This window comes from Mercenaria mercenaria, chromosome 17 (assembly GCF_021730395.1).
Source record: "Mercenaria mercenaria strain notata chromosome 17, MADL_Memer_1, whole genome shotgun sequence".
In the NCBI taxonomy this organism is placed as follows: Eukaryota; Metazoa; Mollusca; class Bivalvia; order Venerida; family Veneridae; genus Mercenaria; species Mercenaria mercenaria.
Window position 1 is genome coordinate 57,754,669 of NC_069377.1, and position 21,498 is coordinate 57,776,166.

Below are 21,498 nucleotides of genomic sequence, written 5' to 3' on the forward strand. Positions count from 1 at the left end.
ATGAGTTCTGATCTGAAATATTTGAGGTCCCTGTTTGATTAACTCCTAAATGACAGACTTTGCCCAAACAAACTCCTACACACTTTGGAGATAGTTTGATGTAGCATTGGTAACTGGGCACAGACACCCTCCCACATTCACTTCTCACTCCTGTTATCAGTCCAGAGAAGATTCCAAATAAAAAAAACAGTCTTATTTTTCTAGCTTGATGAAAGTTGATGTAGTCTCATTTATTTCGCGCAGGTGCTTAAAGGGGTATTAGCCTGCTCAGTTGTTCTTTAGGAAATACACAAGACTGCAGCCAATTAAGAAGTTGTTAGCTTGATTCCTGCAGGCAAGTAAATGGCGCCATGCTGTACGTGTCCAAATATGAATAAGAGAGATCTGAAACTCTAGCGAAATCTAATTAAATCTTGCAGCAACCAAATGAAATCTTGTTTATCGATTCAGATGCTTTTTTCCCTTTTTAACTCAATAAATCTGGTATAGTATGATAATTATATAAGCATCTGAACAGTGATTTTATTAGTTGACCTGGCTGAAATGCAATTTTACGCAAAGAATGGTCAGTTAATTGTTTCTTTGCCGTTTAAGGTAGTTCTGCACGTTTGGATCGAAATTTTTTCTACAATGTAGAATTTCATTAAACTCTGATTTTTCAAAACTTCAGAATATACCTAGAAAATTTAGCAAATAAAAAAGATAGGGTCGTGTGCTTGATTTTTTGCTAGACTGATTTGAGAAATTTGGACCTCACGCAATATTTCATAATGGGAGTCTATGGAAAAATCATAACTTTCATAACATTTTCGCGAATAGAAATTGTTCTACAAAGTAGATTTTAATGAAATTTCTCACAGTCGTAAATAAACATATGGCCTATAATTTGGGGAAATAAAATGTGTAGGTACGTGTGCTTATTTTTAAGATATTTGACCGAGATTGAATTGAACCGGACATTTCACGCTAATTTTAAGACATTTTTTGAATTTTTTAATGGTTCATATATTTAAATATCATATTTTGACTTTAGTAACATAGCAACAGTGCCACTGTAATAAATTTACTCACAGGTTTCAATTAAATCATAAAATTATTTTCATTTCCGTACGCCGAATCCAGGCATTATTCTACGTTTTCCGGATAACTGACGTTACGCCATCACTTCCGGTTTATCAAACGTGCAGAACTACCTTAATTGTGACCTCTAAAGTCACCACTTGAGCCTTCATTTCATGTAGGAAGTTGTTGATTCTGTGATGTGATAAATTTGATAGGATCACTTGGACAGATTTATTTAATTGAAATTTTGATAGAAAACCTTTTGATAACACCATGGAAACAAAAATTAAGGAGATTGCCTGAAAGAAAGGTAATATGTTAGGACTTTGTCCAAATGTAGGACAAAATCCCTTACCCCCTCCCCGCTGCTCAATATGACGAAGGCGAGCAAAATCCCCCCCCTTCATTTTGTTGAGTGAAAACACTAAAATTAAAGACAGATTAAATGAAATTTATAAATTACTAGTTTTGATTTGATAAATATATTTTTTTAAACAGAAGGAAGTGAAAATTTAGACGTAACTGGAAAAAACAAAAGAGAGAACTTTTATCGGTATCACCTCCTGTCAAGATAAATACTCCCCCAAAAATGAATGAATTTAGATTTTTTTTGCCATCAATGTCAAAAACAACCATCCTTAAGAAATAAATTATTACTTATTACTTATTCTGGCAGGTGAAATAGTACATATTAATTGTCATATGTTAATCTTACTGGACAAAAAGTGATTCATTCTTGTGTGTGAGCATGAATATTATTATATACTACTGTCAGACATAACATTCTCACTATTTGTCCAACCATAAATTTAGTGGTCTGTTATCTACAACATAAGCCAAAGTCAACACGTTTTTGTTTATAGCATATTTTATTTGCCTGGTTATTTATGATTTGTTTATACTCAAATATTCAATACTTGCCTGTTCAATGAAGCTAAAGTTTTGGGGGAAGGTTTTGGCTGAGATAAGTGATAGAGAATTTAATCCTATTAAATTACCCTGAAGGTGTCTCATGTATCCGGTTATTCGGTTCACCTTTTCATTAAAATGTCTGCATAATTAGAGACAAGAATGAGAGAAAAAAAATTTATTTGGTGTCTTGTTTACCTTGTATGTTTTAGATTATAAAAAAGTAAAATATATGTAGGTATGTTACACCTGGTGTTGAAAAGATTTACTTGTTTCTGTGCAAAAGTTTATGTAATGGTACAGTCAAAATGTGTGTACTCTGGCACTCATCAGCAGTATTTGCATTTCATCAGTTATCACCCTCCACTCCTCCCCTGTCAACATCCATTCCCCTGATTATACTTATATCATGTGTCTTACTTGAATTACTCCAAGGCCTGCCCGCTTTGCTCAGTAGGGAGAGCGCAGATCAACAGATCGCGGGGTTGTGAGTTCGTGACGATTTGATAGAAGACATTGTGTCTGAAATCATTCATTTTCCACCTGATTCATATATGTGGAAGTTGGCAGTTACTTGCGGAGAACAGGTTTGTACTGATACAGAATCCAGGAACACTGGTTAGATTAACTGCCCGCTGTTACATAACTGAAATACTGTTGAAAAATGGTGTTAAACCCAAAACAGACCAATGAATTACTCCAGACTTGAGATCTGACTTATTCTCTTTCATCCTCCCTTTAAAGATTTTTTTCTTGCAAACCAGTACCATATCAGCCATTGTTCTGCTGCTGTATTCAAAGCAAACTTCAACACTTGACCATTGGAACTCCCAGGTTCATGCATTAGGTGTCATTTTTACAACATTTTGCAATTATCATAAATCAAACGTGGTTGGTTTATTCATTATGCCCCCCTCCGAAGAAGGAGCGGTACATTATTTTGCAGATGTCCGTCGGTCGGCCGGTATGTAGACCAATTCATTTCCGGATGATAACTCAAGAACGCTTGGGCCTAGGATCATGAAAGTAGATAGGGAGATTGGTCATAACCATCAGATGACCCCTATTGATTTTAAGATCAGTAGGTCAAAGGTCAAGGTCACAGTGAGCCAGAAGAGTTAAACGGTTTCTGGATGATAACTCAAGAACGCTTAAGCCTAGGATCTTGAAAATTGACAGGAAGGTTGGTCATGACCAGCAGTTGACCCCTATTGATTTTGAGATCAATAGGTCAATGTCACAGTGACACGGAACAGTTAAACAGTTTCCGGATGATAACTCAAGAATGCTTTGGCCTAGGATAATGAAAGGTGACAGGGAGGTTGGACATGAGCAGCAGATGACCCCTATTGATTTTAAGGTCAGTAGGTCAAAGGTCAAGGTCACAGTGACCCTGAACAGTTAAACGGTTTCTGAATGATAACTCAAGAACACTTGGGCCTAGGATCATGAAAATTGATAGGGAGGTTGGTCATGACCAGCAGATGACCCCTATTGATGTTTAGGTCAGTAGGTCAAAGGTCTAGGTCACAGTGACCCGGAACAGTGAAACAGTTTCCGGATGATAACTCAAGAACACTTGGGCCTAGGATCATGAAACTTAATAGGGAGGTTGATAATGACCAGCAGATGACCTCTGTTTATTTTAAGGTCAATAGGTCAAAGGTCAAGGTCTCATTTACCCAGAACAGTAGAACTTTTGTATACAATGACCAGATATTTTTTGTTCCTTGTGCAATTACTGAATGCATCAAGGGATACATTTAGTGTTATACGAGCTCTTGTTTATTCATTGACATAAACTAAACTAAATGATCTTTAAAAAGAGGTAATATTTACTCTTTTATGTTAAATGAATATAGGTACACAAATTTTCCATTTTCAGGGCCTTTGTAAATACCAGTATTTTTCCCTTGTTTTGATACTTCAAAAGCTGTTTACATACACCTAGAGTAGTTTTGAAGACATTTTACACACAGAGAGATGTTTCAAATTTGTCAACATCCTCTTTCTAAATAATTTTGTTGCCAATTAACTTGATTATCTTATAAAAGTGTCAGTTTTAATTGTTTTGCAATGTAAATTTTTTACAATGTTTTGTGACAAAATCAGGAAAAACAGCTTGTTTATGTGTTACAGTGAATTTCTAAAATAAATAAGATGTCAAGCAACAGACTTTCAAATAAATGTTTCAGCTCTGTGCAAAAGTACTGTAGTCTGGCTACCTACTAGATAATCTTTTTGATTTTTTTAAAATCATTTCTCTTATATATTCTGACTGATCTTTCTCGGGTTTTGAAAGGAAAAGGGACATAATTATACAAAATTTGAATAGCCTCAGGAGTTATCTCCTATGAACAAAACATAGGGTCTGAACACAGACTAAAAGTACAGGTTTATTTCATTTTTAGGTTGGGTTTGTCTATCAGTTTTGCATCCCTTTTACACCAACAATTCCTTAAAACATGTAGTTAAACAGTTTTTTATGGAATGAACAGTGAGGCAGCCAGTCTATACAGGAGTATTAACAAGTAGTCACCCCTGTCACAGAGATTGTAAAACCATGGTGACATGCTTGGTAAAACTTTTGCCATAACCTACTGGCAGATTGACATTATGCAAAAACCTGAAAGCATTCAGTCTAATTAGGTTTTGCAAAAACAAAATATATAATACTTAAGTGTTGAAACATAAACTTTGCACAACAAAAATTCAAAAATGAAGAAATAAAACACAATTTATATACATGATGGCAGTGTCTGTAGTACCGGTAAAGGGAAGTAACACTGTCAGTTTGTGAGGCAACATTATCCTTAGAAATACGCAAGGCTGTCATGGTGGGGGAGTAGGAGGAATACAGTATCAGTTTTCCCTGTTTAATTGGCAGTAAAAGATATGAAAAGATTACCTGCAGAAAACTATGGTAACAAAACACATCAAAGAGGGTCACAATCTGGTTTAGTGTATTGTTATAATTTTTCCCAGAAGTAAGCTTAATGGATTACACGTATACATGATGATTCTACAATCTACAAGCCATTGTCTGTTACAATTGCTGCATACATTTCTTTCTCACAGAGAAGCATTCGCAGGGTTTTGCAGTTTAATGCAAAATAGGAGAAATTAAATGTTTGTGTGGCAGTATGATTAAAGATGATATAAATATTATAATATCATCCTCTGCTATTTGTTGAGAGTAAGTAGTTGTGACAGTATTCACAGTTTTTGAAAGTTGGGTTGACTGTCTGCTGTGATATATTATCTTATAAATTTTCTGCTAGAAAGAAAAAAATTGTTCATGTAAACCGATTTTGGTTGTAGGAAAAAAAAACACAGTTGCTTTCTGACTGCATTTTGTTAGCTGTATTTCCAGGATAGCTACCGTCGGCAAATTGCAAAACCTAGTTTTCCTCAATAATTATTGGAATTATAAAACATTGCTCAGGGAACGTCTGCAGCAAACCATTGGCTATGCAATGTAATCATTTTTGGGAACCAAATTTGCAATAATTCTGTCGTAACAGGCTGTTATATTGGTGTAAGTAGTGGTGTGGCATTAACTCTGATGAAACCGGCATCTATATCAGAGTTTAGTAGAAGCCTTGGGAAGTTTCAGCTGACATCAAGGAGATATTAGTTAAGGTTAATTGTGTCTGGCTTAGAGATCTCAGTTCCTTATAAGGAAAACTTGATTTAATACCTACTTTTGGAAGATTCATTCAGGAAAATTGGGATTTTCTCATTATTTTGCGGTAACCATTATAGCCAGTTGTATTCGGATCAGCAGGCTTTTTGTTTGGAGCTGTCTGTCTCATATTGGACTCGTTTTAACTGGATTTCTTTTGATAAATGAAAGATGGACAAACAAGATACTTGTAAGTTGGTTGATTTTCAGGAAATTATTATTTTGTAGAATTAGGTTTTAGTTTCTTGTTTAAACATTTTGAATAGGAAGGATTTTGTATGTCATAGTGGTTGATAATGAGTTGTGCAAAGTACTTGCTAAGCAAGCCAATAGAAGGCGTAATAGCATGTCAGAAGTAAACAGATACTCGCTTTAGCTTTGTAGTTCTTTGCTTCTGGTACTAGCAGGATTTATCCCATATTCATATTTCAAGCCATAAAGGGAATGACCTCAATTTGTATGCTTTACTTTAATGGAATCTGCATTAGTTTTACTGTTGTATAAGCATTGATTTTGGAATGTGAACTGTATTTTTGACTTGTTAAAGATCCTTTTTAACCTTTGGCCTGCTGGAGGCAAGTGATTTTGCCTTTGTGACCAGTGCTGATCATGGTCTGCACTCAGCAAATTTTCACTGAACACCCCTACGAATAATAAATGGAACTGCCCAAAGTTGAATGATGAACCAGTCCATTTTAGAAATTTAGCAAGTAGTTCAGTATTCATCTGTATAACTTGAGACTTTCCTTCACTTGTAAGAAAATCCACCATAATCTACCTGAACGTATTATTCTAGGACAATCATATTTTGGTGTTTATCCTTTCAGCTACCGTAACAAATGGAGACAGTACCCCGGCACCAGCCCCTGTACAGCCAACACGAGTGGTAAGTCTGCCGTTAAATTATTCTTGTTAATGATGTCCCACATTCTTACGTGTGCTCAAGGTCTTGTCTTGTTGTTCTGTCATTTCCATTTCACAACCATTGTTGGGTAAACCTGTTACCAACTATGGTCCCATGTATTTTGGTGTGCAAGTACCGTATTGACTAATACATGCAGTTTCACTGTGCAAATTACTGGCAACATTGGACAAAAACTAAACAAAGCAAAATTTAAAGGTTTTGACCTCAAATCTTAATTTCAAGGTCAAGACCTCGCATAAAGGTTAAAAGCAGACTCATTGAAAGCAGTAATTTTAGTATGACCTAAAGCAAGACCTGTTCCCAAGATCTGAACTTGCAGTTTGTGAGAGATACAAGAAATGCATTATAAACCCTACTTATAAAACTTCTTTCAACAAGAAATAACTACAATTACATTTAAAGGTTCGTAATGCTTTTAATTTTATGTTAAAAACAGATTAAACAGCTGTGCAAATAGATGATGTGCATAATTATATGATTAGAAAAAGATTACCCTACTTTCAATATTGCTGATGAACTTACACAGAAAAAGTTATGTCATGAAGGAAGGTAGTTATGTCTCCCACCACACAGTGGTGTGGGAGACATATTATTTACTCCTCTGTGTGTGTCTGTCACTCTGTCTGTCTGTCAGTCTGTCTGTCACAAGTCTTGTCCACACTCATCCGATCTTCACCAAACTTGAACAAAATGTGTTTGCCAATAAGTCCTCGGCCAAGTTCGATAACTAGCCAAAAGCGGCTTAGGCACTTCGGAATTATGGCCATTGAACATAATTACCGATAGGCCGGTTACTTCAACATGTGAATTACCAATAGGCCGCTTACTCCAACACGTAAACAGTATAATTAAGACAGACTTACTATTCAGATCATTAGGCAGTTGTGGGAGATATGCGCTTTTCTCAAAAGCACCTCTAGTTATAAAAATGGATTCAGTAACTTTCTTCTGTGTTGATAAAATACTCAAATATGTATCAGATGTTAATTACTGAAAACAGGAAATAACATGACAGTAATATTATTATGTTCATAACTAAAAATGTAATAACCATGTTATAAACAAAGTCGTTCTCAACCTTGAAAGAATAAAGGTTCCAGAAACTTGTGTTTCGAGTAACTTTATTTATCCCTGACCTTGTAATGTTTGAATTTCTGTGATCTTTCCATAGTACAACTATAGGAGAGTAAGTAACTAAAGCTGCATTTCACCTCAAATTGTCATTGTAAATTTCCCAACCTTGACTTGCACATGAATTTCATATATTTCACCTTGTGTATGTATTTACCATGGCTATATCATATTTCTCTTGAGTTTTTTTGCTTCACTTGTTTATTCTTCAAAAATACATGTTTCCCCGTTTGTCATTGAAGTGGATCAGACAAATGTTTCATGTATTTTGAAAATAAAATAACTTTATTCAGCATTATTCAAAAAGACATGCTGAACTTACTTAAATTTCATTTTTCTTTACGACAAAGTAGCCATTTTTTTCACCGTCAGTTAGATTGCATTAAGTTACTATATTTGAATATTGTACCTTGTTACAATATATTCAACATTCACTGGCTAACCTTTAAATTTACATGAGATAATATATTAGTAAAACTGATTAAGTTACAAGAAAAGAAAACATGGGTTCATACAGTTCGTTCACATCTTGATAAAAGTTTAGTATATACACACAGGGATTGGTGTTGCCCAGTTCATTTATGTCTAGTCTTAGTTTATAAATTAGAATTTTCACATCAGTCCTTTCCAATGTCATCTTTTCTTACCTGAGAAGGGTCACTACTCTCGCCCCCAAAACAGTGATGGTGTTAGGTGGGGGAGCAGAAAGGATAATTTTTGCAGTGTAAACTCTTTCAGCATTAAATCTTTGTACCAAAAGACTCTCAGTTATTGAAATAATTTAAAAAAAAAAAATCCTTGATATTTTGTCTCATAATTAAATATGCATAATACGAGGAAAATCAATTGAATGCGCCAATTTGTGCCATCATCTTATAATTTAAAGAGTTATTATAGTGGGGGTGCTGTATCAAAAACTACTATTGTAGTAAAGCTTTTCGGTGCAAGATGCGGGGCTGTTGCTTTGTTTTGTGTTTATCTTGGAATTTATTGAAGAGTTTTACCAGTAAGAAAAAATGTATATGTTTAAATATTAGTATTCAATTATCATTATGTAATAATGTATGCAATGTTCTGTATGTACCATGAAATATTCTATTTATCCTTGTATAATACTACCCTAAAATATGTAATCACCAAACAGTTACAAACACAAAAGGCAACACTTATGTATATGATATAATGAGCCTTTTACACCGCACCTTATTGTAGTATATATTAAAAAGAGTAGAAAATATACATTTTACCCAGTATATCAAGCATTGCCAAAATGTACAGAATACTAACACATTTGGTGGAGGAAACAAAAAACATTTTCTGAATTTGCATAAATGGTCTTTTTTTAATGGGTTCATTTGCATAAATGCTGTTATAGATTCTAGCATAGCTGTGATAGATCAGTGAACAAAAATGCAATAGCAGCTTAGAGAAAAGAGCTTTGCTTTGAGAATGATTTAGTGGTGAAGCTTTATCTTTCAGATTATTTATTTAACTTACTAACTTCAATCATATCATATAATATAGTTGAAACATACATGGAAACAAAAAGATATTTTGTGTAGGACTGAAACATGTTTGGCAATGTTTGAGTGCTTAAAAGGGGTCGACTCCTTTCTCTCTTGATTTGGTATTCTAATAAACAAATTAGTGAGGGAAATATGACACAACATAGTTCAGACTGTCTATATTTTCTGTTTTGCTTGAAGCTTAAGGTAATTTAATATTGATAAAGTAAATACTGAAAGGTTAAATGTAGACAACAGATACATAGACACACTTACATAAAACACCTGATCTTGCCATCTGAGGTTTTGCGTATCTGACGTCTTGGTATAATATTATAACAAGGAATTTTTCTTCAAAAACGTTTCCATGTATGTATTATTGTACATGTATGTAAATATGTATTTTAGGAACCGGCTGTACAGAAGAGTGAGCCAGCACAGGCAAACGGTGGTGACTTCCTGAACCTGTCGGCCAAGGAAATGCGGGAACGAATTGCGCAGAAGAAGAAAAACGACCCAAAACATAAATCCAATATGGACTTTAAATCTAAATATGAGATTTTCCAGAAAATGTGATCTATTAGTATAACAGAAGTCTAGTTAACTGAAAATATATATATATATATATATGTGTATATCAATATATAGCATTGTGTTTGCCAATAGAGTAAAGAAGATGGTCGCAGTTTTTTTTGCACAGTTATAGATTAGTGAAACCATTAATGGATATACTTAATAATCAAAACAATTTTTTGACCCTGAAATGATGTCATCAAAACTTTAAAGTCTAAGAAAAGAAGTTTCCTTTTTCTCTGATTTTGGAACACGATCTGATATTTCAGATACATTTAGTGAGAAATGATAATAGTAGGTGTTCTTTCTTGTATTTACTACTAGAATATTTGTCACAAATTGCTGCACTTACAAAATTTATGCATTTATGCAATATGAATACAGATTTTGGGATGTCCATAATAAGAGTTGTGACTTTTATTTCTAACGGCCAAATCACTAAGAAATCTGTGATAAAAATGTAATTAACATTGATTTGCTATGAAAACATGATTATAGATTATCGTAAATTTCTAGTACGGATTATTTTGTTGAGCACAGTGTTTCGGCATTGAAATGTTTGCATCAGAATTATCAATAAAAGAGAGTAGACAACTATGTATGAGCTTTAAAATATTATATAGGCAAAAAATACATTTTGTGTTTGGCTATATTAAGTTGTAAATATTTTGTATAAACATGTAGCACAATCTTTTCATAGAGAGCAATCACCCACTTCATGAAAGCAGTCATTTATTGTGTAACATGTGTGTATGAGACTTCATTAATCACAAAATGTACCTTGCTTCAATGCTTCTAGTTTTCCTTGCTCAAATTAGGAAAAAGTGATTATTTCTTTTTTGAGGGCGACAATACACTAAAATATACTAACAATCTGCCTATTTTCTGCCATAGGTAATTTAAAAGTGTGTTTTTGATCAACAGCTTTTCCTGGTTGTATAGTTTTATTTCGATGTGTAAAAAAAGTTCGAAAGATCTCGCTTAAGACAATTTTTTTTATGACTAGGCCTTATAATTTCTTACATTTTATACATTATCTGATCTTAAATAAGAAAGTTTTACTAAGGCCTGTGTTTATAGTGTTACATCTTTTTGAATTAATAGGTCATATCTTGATGGTCTTTCCTCGTAAAAGTCAAAAACATTAACAGTCAAATAGTGATGCAATGGTATTTTAAATGAGGGCATGACTTTAATAGGCCATGTTGCTGTCATTTGGAAATTATATCATGATTTGTTTCGACATTGTTAAAGTATGTGATATAACAGTAGCAAACGTTAAATTGAATTTTTAATACCTTGCCTGGAGCACAAAATGCCAAAAATAGAAGTACATTTGACGTTATTATGATCAATCTATGTATTTAATACTTTTATACTTAATAAAGTTTTCAAGTTTAAGACACATATATGTACATGCACATCAGGTAGGGTTAGAAAATGCTTCCAGTCAGTCAGCAAATGTTTTACTAAAAGCATTTAATTGAGGGCAAGAAAATGATTATTTCGTAGTTATAAAAATGTGTTAGTTTATGGCTGAAAATAAGTTTTGCCTTCCAATGACATTATTAATTTAGTTTCTACTACTAAAACTACGGTGAATGCAGGCAGGGAAATGACTCCTGAGGCTATTCAGATATCTATATCATTATCTCCCTTGCTTCTTAAAAAACGTATAAGAATGGAAAGTCAAAGTGAAAAAGTAGAAATTAAGAAAAACTTTAAAACTGAAGAAAACAGATTATCTGTCTGTGGTTAGACTAGTTTGTTGTTATAAAGACATGCTGAAAGATCTAATTTATGTGAGAGAAATATTGTGTGTTTAAATGTATAGGAGGCCTGATATATTTGTTCAGTCAGACATCAGTACACAAGCATATATACAGTATCTAACAAGTTTATAAGATTCTGACAGTGTGTCTTAACTGTATTAATACACTGAGTTAGTTATAGCATGCTGCACATGAATGAGAACCATATGAAAACATGCAATCTACTGAGTTGTGAACTGTGTACAATATCACCTAGGGTTGTGAAAATTGTTTTATTGTGAATCATCTAATATATTGATACATTTCACTGCATTTAGTGATGTATATTATATCAACAGGTTTTTTCTGTAAGTTTGTAAAAGAAATTTTGATTAATTTCTCATGTAGCTCGCTGACAGAAATTCAATAAATTGTAATAGTTAGTGATAAAGATACAGTGTGTTAGGCTTTTTCACTGCATGGAGCCTGCCATGTTAACTCAATAGGTACAGACAGGGCATTGAATCCGAGGTTGCAGGCGCAGTCCCAAAGTCTGGTATATGTTCTCTGTGATTATTTGTCCTCCACCCATAATTTGTGTGATAGGTTGTTAATTACTGAAAAAAGGTTGACACTGGTAAAGAATGTTAGGACATGGATCAAGCTAATTGACTTTGGTATATATCATGTAACTAGGGCCTCATAAAAATGTAGCTGAAATACTGTTGAAAAGCAGCACAGTACCCAGTGATCCTAGTATACAGCAGAAAGATGTAGACATAAATTAAGTTGATGACTAATAAATGAGATATTGTGAATGGTTACATTTCAGTAAAATTCCGTTTTCAAGCCAGTTCTTAAGCACCATTGTTAATCATTATAATTAGGAAGAAGTAGATTGTTTCCAGATGTTGTTGACTGTTATCACTGGTTGTTAAACTTTTATTATTAAAAGCAAGTTTAATCATGTAACATTTTTTACTAACACTTGAGAAAAGTGCTCATGTGAAACTCAGTAATTCTGTCATGCCATATTTCAGACAGTACAGTTCCTACACCTGGTAACAAAGTCTCCTGTTTGCCATTTCCCGGGATTTGTTTGACAGGTTAAACTGAACGTTTGTTTCTTTGTTTCGATTATTTCAAAGCCTAACGTTTGACTGTCTGAATGTTTCTAAACAGGCTCTTTTTGCCATGAATTTTTGTTGAATCTTATCTGTAATATGAAACTGAAGTTTCACATAAAATGAAACAGCCATTTATGTTTCACATATAATGGAACAGTCATTTTTACAGCTGGTTCCACAAATTTTGACATGGTCTATGTGTATATATTGTCTAATACAGTTATCTTTTCAGAGAATTATGCATGTTTGCTTAGTTTTGCATGTTTTATTATGTTTTGTCACTTTGTATTAAGCAGATTGAAAATTATAGATGTTTTCTACTTTAAGCCATATACTTATTATATACTACACTACTTACATTCTATTTATATTTTTTGAGTTTTTGAAGCTAATGGTTACAGTTTTAAAATGATTGTTATGGTTTTTGGTGCACAGAAAAGTTTACACGTATATACATGTACCATGTTTGTTTTTTGACTGCTGTCTCAATCTGTCGTAGCTCAAACATACAAGTATTACAGAAATAGGGGAAATAATATTAAAATATATAAAACATAGTATTTGACCTTTTGTTAAAGTAACTATTATTAAATAATATCTAAATATAAACATAGTATTTTTAATTTTGTTATGGAATATTACCAAAATAATCTAAAGTCGTATATAAATAGGATTTAGTTTGAACAAATGTGAATTTTCCTTTTATCATAAATGATAAGGAAAATTTTTGTTCCCCGTCTGTCTGTAATTGGTTTTGAAGCTGTCATTTTTGAGACTAAGTCTTATTTTTTTGTTTTTGAGAATAACCCATTCACACTACCGAATAAAATGCACATAATTTCAAAATGTAACAAAATAGATATTCTTTGCCTCAGATGGTAAAAATAGTTAAAAAAACTGCACTTTTATTATTGTGTTCAGGGGAGATAACTCTGAAAGTTATACACCTTACGCTTGAAATTAAAGATTGTACAAGGATATATTATAAGAATCTTTCACTGGTTGAAGATAGCAGATTGAAATATCTGGCTTGAGGGTGAGTGTTATGGCTGTAATGAGGCTCTGCTGGAGAGTGGGAAATTTCCATGCAAACGGAGATCATATTTCTTGCATACCATATTCTTCAAATATTAGAAGAAGTAGAATTTAACGAATGTTTTTCTTTAAAGCACTATTTGGTAATAGTAGCATATTAATTTACGCATTCATTCATAAACTAATGCATGTTAGTCATCTTACACTCTGGAGTGTAAGACAAGTTTTTCCAGCTTTGACAAAAACATGGGAAAATACTGTCCGGTAAACAAGAATGCGTTGTCTTAACTTAGATAAAAAGTTAACTAATCTTAGATAATGAACATATTATGATAAAAAACTTGAATTATCTGTTAGTGCTATTTTTGTTCAAGGAGCATAATTTTGAAGAGTTATCTGCCCTTATGTTGCTTTAATATTAAGATTTCATGTCGTTATAGACAGTGTTTTGATTATCAGTTTGTGCTAACATTTACCTGTATTTTTTTCACAATTCATAAAATTTTCCTAAAGCTTGTTTCATCTTATATATATTAGTTTTTTACAAGATGATTTTCATATAACCAAAGATAATGTTTAACAAGAAAACAAATATTTTGTAATATTAAATATTACATATTTTGTTGTTTTCTATAAAAATGCAATTTTAATATACTAATAACAATGACTGTCTTCTAATTAAACAGAAAGAAATATGTACATTTTATATACATGTGTATATGAAAAAAATGCCATTAACACTGCACACAATTTTTCTGTGTTTATAGAGAATATACAGAGAATTAAGTAGATAATGTACCGGTAGTTGTGTAATATAGATTTCATATTGTATCAGCTGATCATCGCAATAGATTTTGATTATGAATTTTCAGATAGGAAAATTTTTTTTAAAAATATTTAGCAAATTCTTCAGATCTCTTGTTTTTTTTTCTTTTTGATTATTCTCCAAGGCCAATGTTTTACATGCATGTACAATATAATGGTCCACATGTTTTTTGACAGTTAAGAATTTTAGACTAAAGAGTAATTTGTTGTGTTTCGAGTTGATATGTTTCTATTAAAGTACAATTTAAATCAAGACGTTTTTTGTACTTAAAAAGGACGTAAAAAATAATTTGATACTTCATTAGAGATAAAAAATAATTGAAATATAAAACACTGAACGAACATTCCACATTCCAAAAGGGACCAAGCACCTGGCCTAATTTCATTGGTATTTTGTATGGAAATATTGGCCAGTTTGAGTGGTTGTGATGTTACATGGCATATTCATTATTTACATAAATATTCCAGGAACAAACATATATTTTGTTACAATAAAGAATATTAATACCCAAAATTATATATTTCTTTGTTTTTATTTTTCATATTTATCCATTGATACCAATTGATTATAGCCACACCTGTGGTGATGTACCCTTCAAATAATGGGACTGACTGTCCCTCCTGTATGGCCTCTGCAATATTGGTTCTGTATATAATTAGTGAAGATTTAGATTTTGAACTTGAACATGAGACCTCAAGTGATTAAGGTTGCTGACCTCCAATCACAATTCAAGTTCGAAACTCCACTCTTGGTATGGAATTATTTTATGTGAGAATGCTCTCCAACTACCATACAGGAGGTTAGTGGTTCTACCTGCCTGAAAGCCTATGCTTATGTAATGGCTCGAGGGGCCTAAAGGGACCTTGCTGTGCTACTAAAGCTTGACAGAACTGTTGCTAAATAGTGAACTGGGCTTTTAAACCTGTAAAGCATTGACCTAAACACTTAAAATATTCCTGTTGTGTTTGGCAGCTGAACCACTGCAATACTCTTGTATGCAACTTTACATTAAAAACGTGCACTAACTTGATCACAAGAAATAGGAATTTAAGCTCTGTGGTAATTTGGGCACAGACCCATATGATGGTAACTTGAAATGGGTTGCCTTTACACAGATTTGTTTGTACACATTAACACCCACATGAAATACTGTAATGTTGATAAAAACAAGTCGTCAAAATGGCCTTGTAACAAGTCCAAGGTACATGGTATAAGGTTGAAGACTGATATATAGTGACAGAGGTAGCAGATCCATGAAAATCTGTTTATTGGCAATTTTATTACATAGTTACCTTTAAATGTTTTAAATTGATAAGTATGATTTGCCTGGAAAAGAGTATTCTAACATGTATTGGTGCCATAAAGATTACATGCTGTGAGAATTAGCATGCTGAATTGGACCAGGGTTTTGGTTGGAATTGCATTGCCTGTTGAATCATACGCATGCTGCTATAATGGACTGTAACAGCCTGGTGACAAGTATCCGTGCCAGCAGGTTACGTTTAAACTGAAAAAAATGTTATTGAAGACTTAAAATTACTCTCGCTGGGCATGATTAACCACAAAACAAAGGCTTACTATAAACTACCATGAAATTGTAATATGGATGGCATTAAATTTTGTAGTTTTGTCAAAAATGACTTTGTTGGGAAATGAATTCATTGATATATTACTAATGATTATATACTTGCTTTTTCGATTAAATACCTTGTATTGAAGCAATCCTAAAATACATGGACAGTATTCGGATGAAATTTCTGTTATCAAAGTGTTCAGTCACATGCATGGAAGGACAAATAAATGAATAATACTTTCAATTATACTTGGAGAAAAAAAAACTGAAAAACCTTTACAAGGATCAAATACTTGTTTGCATTTATGAAGCTTTTTTTAATAAAACTGTTTAAAGTATTTTTTGGCATGCTACATGACAGTTCCCTTTGCATCCAGAAAAGATACACTAATTCTAAAGAGTCTAAGAAGCTGTGGAACAAATCTCTGACATGATTGACATACGCTGTGAGACCATGTTATGAAGGCTGCCATTGGTCTTATTTCAAAATTTGAACTTAGACTGAACCAGTCAAACTAAACCTTGAGACCAGTCTCAATGCGCTGCAACGTCATTGGTCAGTTTACAGCCTGAGTTTAGAATCAACCAATCAGCTGCTAAAGATTTGAGACTGGTCATTTTTAGCTCATCTGATTTTTTGGAAAAAAAATGATGAGTTATTGTCATCACTTGATCGGCGTCGGCGTTGCCTGGTTAAGTTTTATGTTTATGTCAACTTTTCTCCTTAAGGATGTACGAGCGTTTTATTTCAGGATATCCGCCATTTTGAAAAATGTTTCTTCGAATATTGCTTTCTAACAAAAGTTTTGCCAAAAATTAACGCTAAATAATTAAAATATGTCTAATAATGTACCATTTAACCAAATAGATTCTACTTTTTGCGGATTTTTTTTTTCACCCTTATTTTTGATGTTAGATTTACAATGGGGTAGGGGTAGGTAATTTCAAATATCTATGAAAGTAGACAAGGTTTGGTTTTGATATTTTCCTGACTGATACATATAACGATAAGCTATAATTTAAATAAAAATTTACAAGATCGCACTTTATTTTATCTAGAAAATATAGATTAAAACAAAAAGTACAAAAAATATGAAAATTCACCAGTTTTTAACAGTTTTTTCTTAATAAATCTCTTAGATTCACGGTGACCCCATTTTTTAGCCCACCATCATCAGATGGTGGGCTATTCAAATCACTCTGCGTCCGTGGTCGGTCGTCCTTCCGTCCGTCCGTCCGTCAGTCCGTCCGTCCTTCCGTCCGTTAACAATTTCTCGTTATCGCATCTCCTCAGAAACTACCTGGGGGATTTTGACCAAACTTTGTCAGAATGATGTATTGGTACCCTAGTTGTGTCCCCCTGAAAATCAGACTGGTTCAACAATTTTTTAGTAAGTTATGGCCCTTTGTTTATTTCTATAATTTACATAGATTTATATAGGGAAAAACTTTGAAAATCTTCTTGTCCAAAACCACAGAGCCTAGGGCTTTGATATTTGGTATGAAGCATCATCTAGTGGTCCTCTACCAAGATGATTCAAAATATTTCCTTGGGGTCTAATATGGCCCCGCCCCGGGGGTCACATGGTTTATATAGACTTATATAGGGAAAAACTTTGAAAAACCTCTTGTTCAAAACCACAGGGCCTAGGGCTTTGATATTTTGTATATGACATCATCTAGTGGTCTTCTACTAAGATTGTTCAAATTATCCCCCTAGGGTCAAATATGGCTCCGCCCCGGGGGTCACATGGTTTACATAGACTTACATAGGGAAAAACATTGAAAATTTTCTTGTCCAAACCACAAAGCCTAGGGCTTTGGCATTTGTAATGTAGCATCATCTAGTGGTTCTCTACCAAGTTTGTTCAAATTATCCCCCTAGAGTCAAATATGGCCCCGCCCTGGGGGGTCACATGGTTCATATAGACTTATATAGGGAAAAGATTTTAAAATCTTCTTGTCAATAACCTACAACATTCAAATTTGGACCACATGTATGGTTTTGAGTGGCAAGATGAACCTTGACATGAGTTGACCTTGATTTTGACCTAGTGACCTACTTTCACATTTCTGTAGCTACAACCTTTAAATTTGGACCACTTGCATAGTTTTGTGCACTGAAAAAAACTTTGACCTTGACTTTGACCTAGTGACCTACTTTCACATTTTTGAAGGTACAGGCTTCAAATTTGGACCACATGCATAGTTTTGTGTTCCGAATTGGAATTTGACCTTGGTTTTGACCTACTGACCTACTTTCACATTTCTCAAGCTACAGCCTTCAAATTTGGACCACATGCATAGTTTTGTGTACCGAAACAAACTTTGACCTTTACATTGACCTAGTGACCTACTTTCACATTTTTGAAGGTACAGGCTTCAAATTTGGAACACATGCATAGTTCTGTGTTCCGAAATAAAATTTGACCTTGATTTTGACCTAGTGACCTACTTTCACATTTCTCGAGCTACAGCCTTCAAATTTGGACCACATGCATAGTTTTGTGTACCGAAATGAACTTTGACCTTAAGATTGACCTAGTGACCTACTTTCACATTTCTGTAGCTACAGGCTTCAAATTTAGACCACATGCATAGGATTGTGTACCGAAACAAACTTTGACCTTGACATTGACCTAGTGACCTACTTTCACATTTTTGAAGGTACAGGCTTTAAATTTGGACCACATGCATAAATTTGTGTTCTGAAGTGTAATTTGACCTTGATTTTGACCTAGTGACCTACTTTCACATTTCTCAAGCTACAGCTTTCGAATTTGGACCACATGCAAAGTGTTGTGTACGGAAATGAAATTTGACCTTGAGCTAGTCAGTAAGTCTTGAAATTTGGAACACTCAAAAATGGCACATTGGTGGGCGCCAAGATCACTCTGTGATCTCTTGTTTTTCTTTCCATTTTGAAGCATTTTTGTGTGTCATTAAAGCTGCAAAATATTTTGAAAATCTTACCGTCAGAATTTTTTTTGTAGATCTAAATACATTTTTTCCATTGAAAATAAAGTGGGTGGGGTATTTATGTCAACATGTAAAAAAAAAAGAGATTTGTTAGTGACATTTATGCTTATATAATACTGACATCACCTTGTATTCATATTAACCTGTAAGACATGAGATCCCTATAACATTAAATGGGATATTATATGTTTTATAAAGTACCACCATTTTTTCAATTTTACAAAATTTCAGAAATGCTTAAACAGTGGGTGAAGAAAATGCCCTATAAAAATAAAACGAGTTCGGTGACCTGTGTTTTTTCTTCTCACTAATGTTCTTCAAGCTCATAGAGTATGAAAAAAATCTTAACGTTAGAAAAAATTCGCTCCTACATCCTTAACTATCAAAGCTATTGCTTTGAAACTTGCAACTCTTGTTCACCATCAAACGCTGACCCTGTACAGCAAGAAACATAACTCCATCCTGCTTTTTGCAAGAATTATGGCCCCTTTTGGACTTAGAAAATATCAGATTTCTTAGTTAAGTTTTATGTTTAGGTAAATTTTTCTCCTAAACTATCAAAGCTATTGCTTTGAAACTTGCAGCACTTATTCACCATCATAAGCTGACCCTCTACAGCAAGAAACATAACTCCATCCTGCTTTTAGCAAGAATTATGGCCCCTTTTGGACTTAGAAAATCAGATTTCTTGGTTAAGTTTTGTGTTTAGGTCAGCTTTTCTCCTAAACTATCAAAGATATTGCTTTAAAACTTGCAACAGTTGTTCACCATCATAAGCTGACCCTGTACAGCAAGAAACATAACTCCATCCTGCTTTTTGCAAGAATTATGGCCCCTTTTGGACTTGGAAAATATAAGATTTCTTGGTTAAGTTTTGTGTTTAGGTCAGCTTTTCTAAAAGCTATTGCTTTGAAACTTGCAACAGTTGTTCACCATCCTAAGCTGACCCTGTACAGGAATTAACATAACTCCATCCTGCTTTTTGCAAGAATTATGGCCCCTTTTGGACTTAGAAAATATCAGATTTATTGGTTAAGTTTTATAGGTAAACTTTTCTCCTAAACTGTCAAAGCTATTGCTTTGAAACTTGCAACAGTTGTCCACCATCATAAGCTGACTCTGTACAGCAAGATACATAACTCCATCCTGCTTTTTGCAAGAATTATGGCCCTTTTTGGACTTAGAAAATCATGGGTAGGACAATATTTCTATTATACAGAGACAAATTTAAAGAAATCAGATGAGCGTCTGCACCCACAAGGCGGTGCTCTTGTTATAACCTTTGCAGTTGTAAAACTGTACGGGATGAGTTCCAGATATTTTAAGTTGGATAAACCTGCCTTAAACAGCTTCCCTGTCTGTCCCCCCACCCCACAAGATATTCTTTCCTTGGTGTCTTTAGTTAATGAAGGAAAGTTGTCCAGTCTTTAAAGAATTTTTGACTACATGAGAAAATCATTGGATTGGACTTCCATTTTATAAATGAAGTACATGTGTTGCTTAAAATATCTTACTCTAATGTGAATCAGTCCGTAAACATTTTGTAAACATGTCATTTAATCAGCAGTGTACTGCTGTTTTAAGGTAACGTGAACTGGCACAATCGGGTAAAACATTTCTTTTTAAGGTAAATCAGGTGTTATCTTATTCAGCAAGGTTGATTATGAAATACTATCTTAACACTCACTGACTACCTTTTAAATGAAAATGTAAATGCCAGCCGACGTCAAGGTTAAGTTAACCTAAAGTCACTGTAGTATGTGAACGAAGGTGCTATGTTTAAGTGATTTATAATTACTAATAACATAACATTACTATGCCTTAGTATTAAAACATTTTTGAGCAGTCTATTCAGGACAGGATGTGAGCTATATACATGTGTAAAGTATCTTCATACAATTTTTGCAACACTGGAGGATGTCGGGTGCCTCAGAAACTAGTCATAATTCGGAATCTACAATGGTAAGTTGAAAGTTTAGGCAAGTATAACCATTATGTAAATTTCAATTAAAACTAACTTCTGTGGTGATTTGGATATACAATTAAAACACAGTATCTCCAATTCTGTGAGACCAAGCAATTTACTTCAATCTTACTAAATTTTGACTTCAATGTTAGCCTTGGTAGGCATTTTAGGACATGACTTTGAAAATACTTTAAGAAAGCTATAATTTGGAGATAATTAAGCGAGCTTGAGATACTGTGTTTAAACTGTATAAACGTATACAGTTACAATAAAACCGCTTTTACATTTGGCTATGGTTGCATGTTTCATAGGCACAGAATTTTACTCGGCTGCTAATGATGTAACAGTGCTTTGCTTTGTTGAAAAAATATTAATATGAAAAACAAGTACAGTCATTCAGAGAACTAAAATAATCATGCAGGTGTTGAGGTGGTATGGTTAAGGTATTTTC

General features: G+C 33.6%; 1 protein-coding gene across 6 annotated transcripts in view; it reads left to right on the plus strand.

Moving 5' to 3' along the window:
* Nucleotides 1-21,498, plus strand: part of LOC123535599 (Na(+)/H(+) exchange regulatory cofactor NHE-RF1-like) — a 70,768-nt gene that overhangs the window by 41,888 nt on the left and 7,382 nt on the right. For 4 of the 6 annotated variants that reach the window (XM_053528275.1, XM_053528277.1, XM_053528276.1 and 1 more), the window contains 3 exons: nucleotides 6,484-6,542; nucleotides 7,753-7,767; nucleotides 9,626-15,045. In XM_053528275.1, the coding sequence (XP_053384250.1) occupies nucleotides 6,484-6,542; nucleotides 7,753-7,767; nucleotides 9,626-9,793 (242 nt within the window). In that variant the 3' untranslated portion in view covers nucleotides 9,794-15,045. Of the gene's footprint in view, nucleotides 1-6,483; nucleotides 6,543-7,752; nucleotides 7,768-9,625; nucleotides 15,046-21,498 lie in introns of those variants that run through there. The other 2 variants (XM_045318311.2, XM_045318309.2) reach the window with 2 other exon arrangements.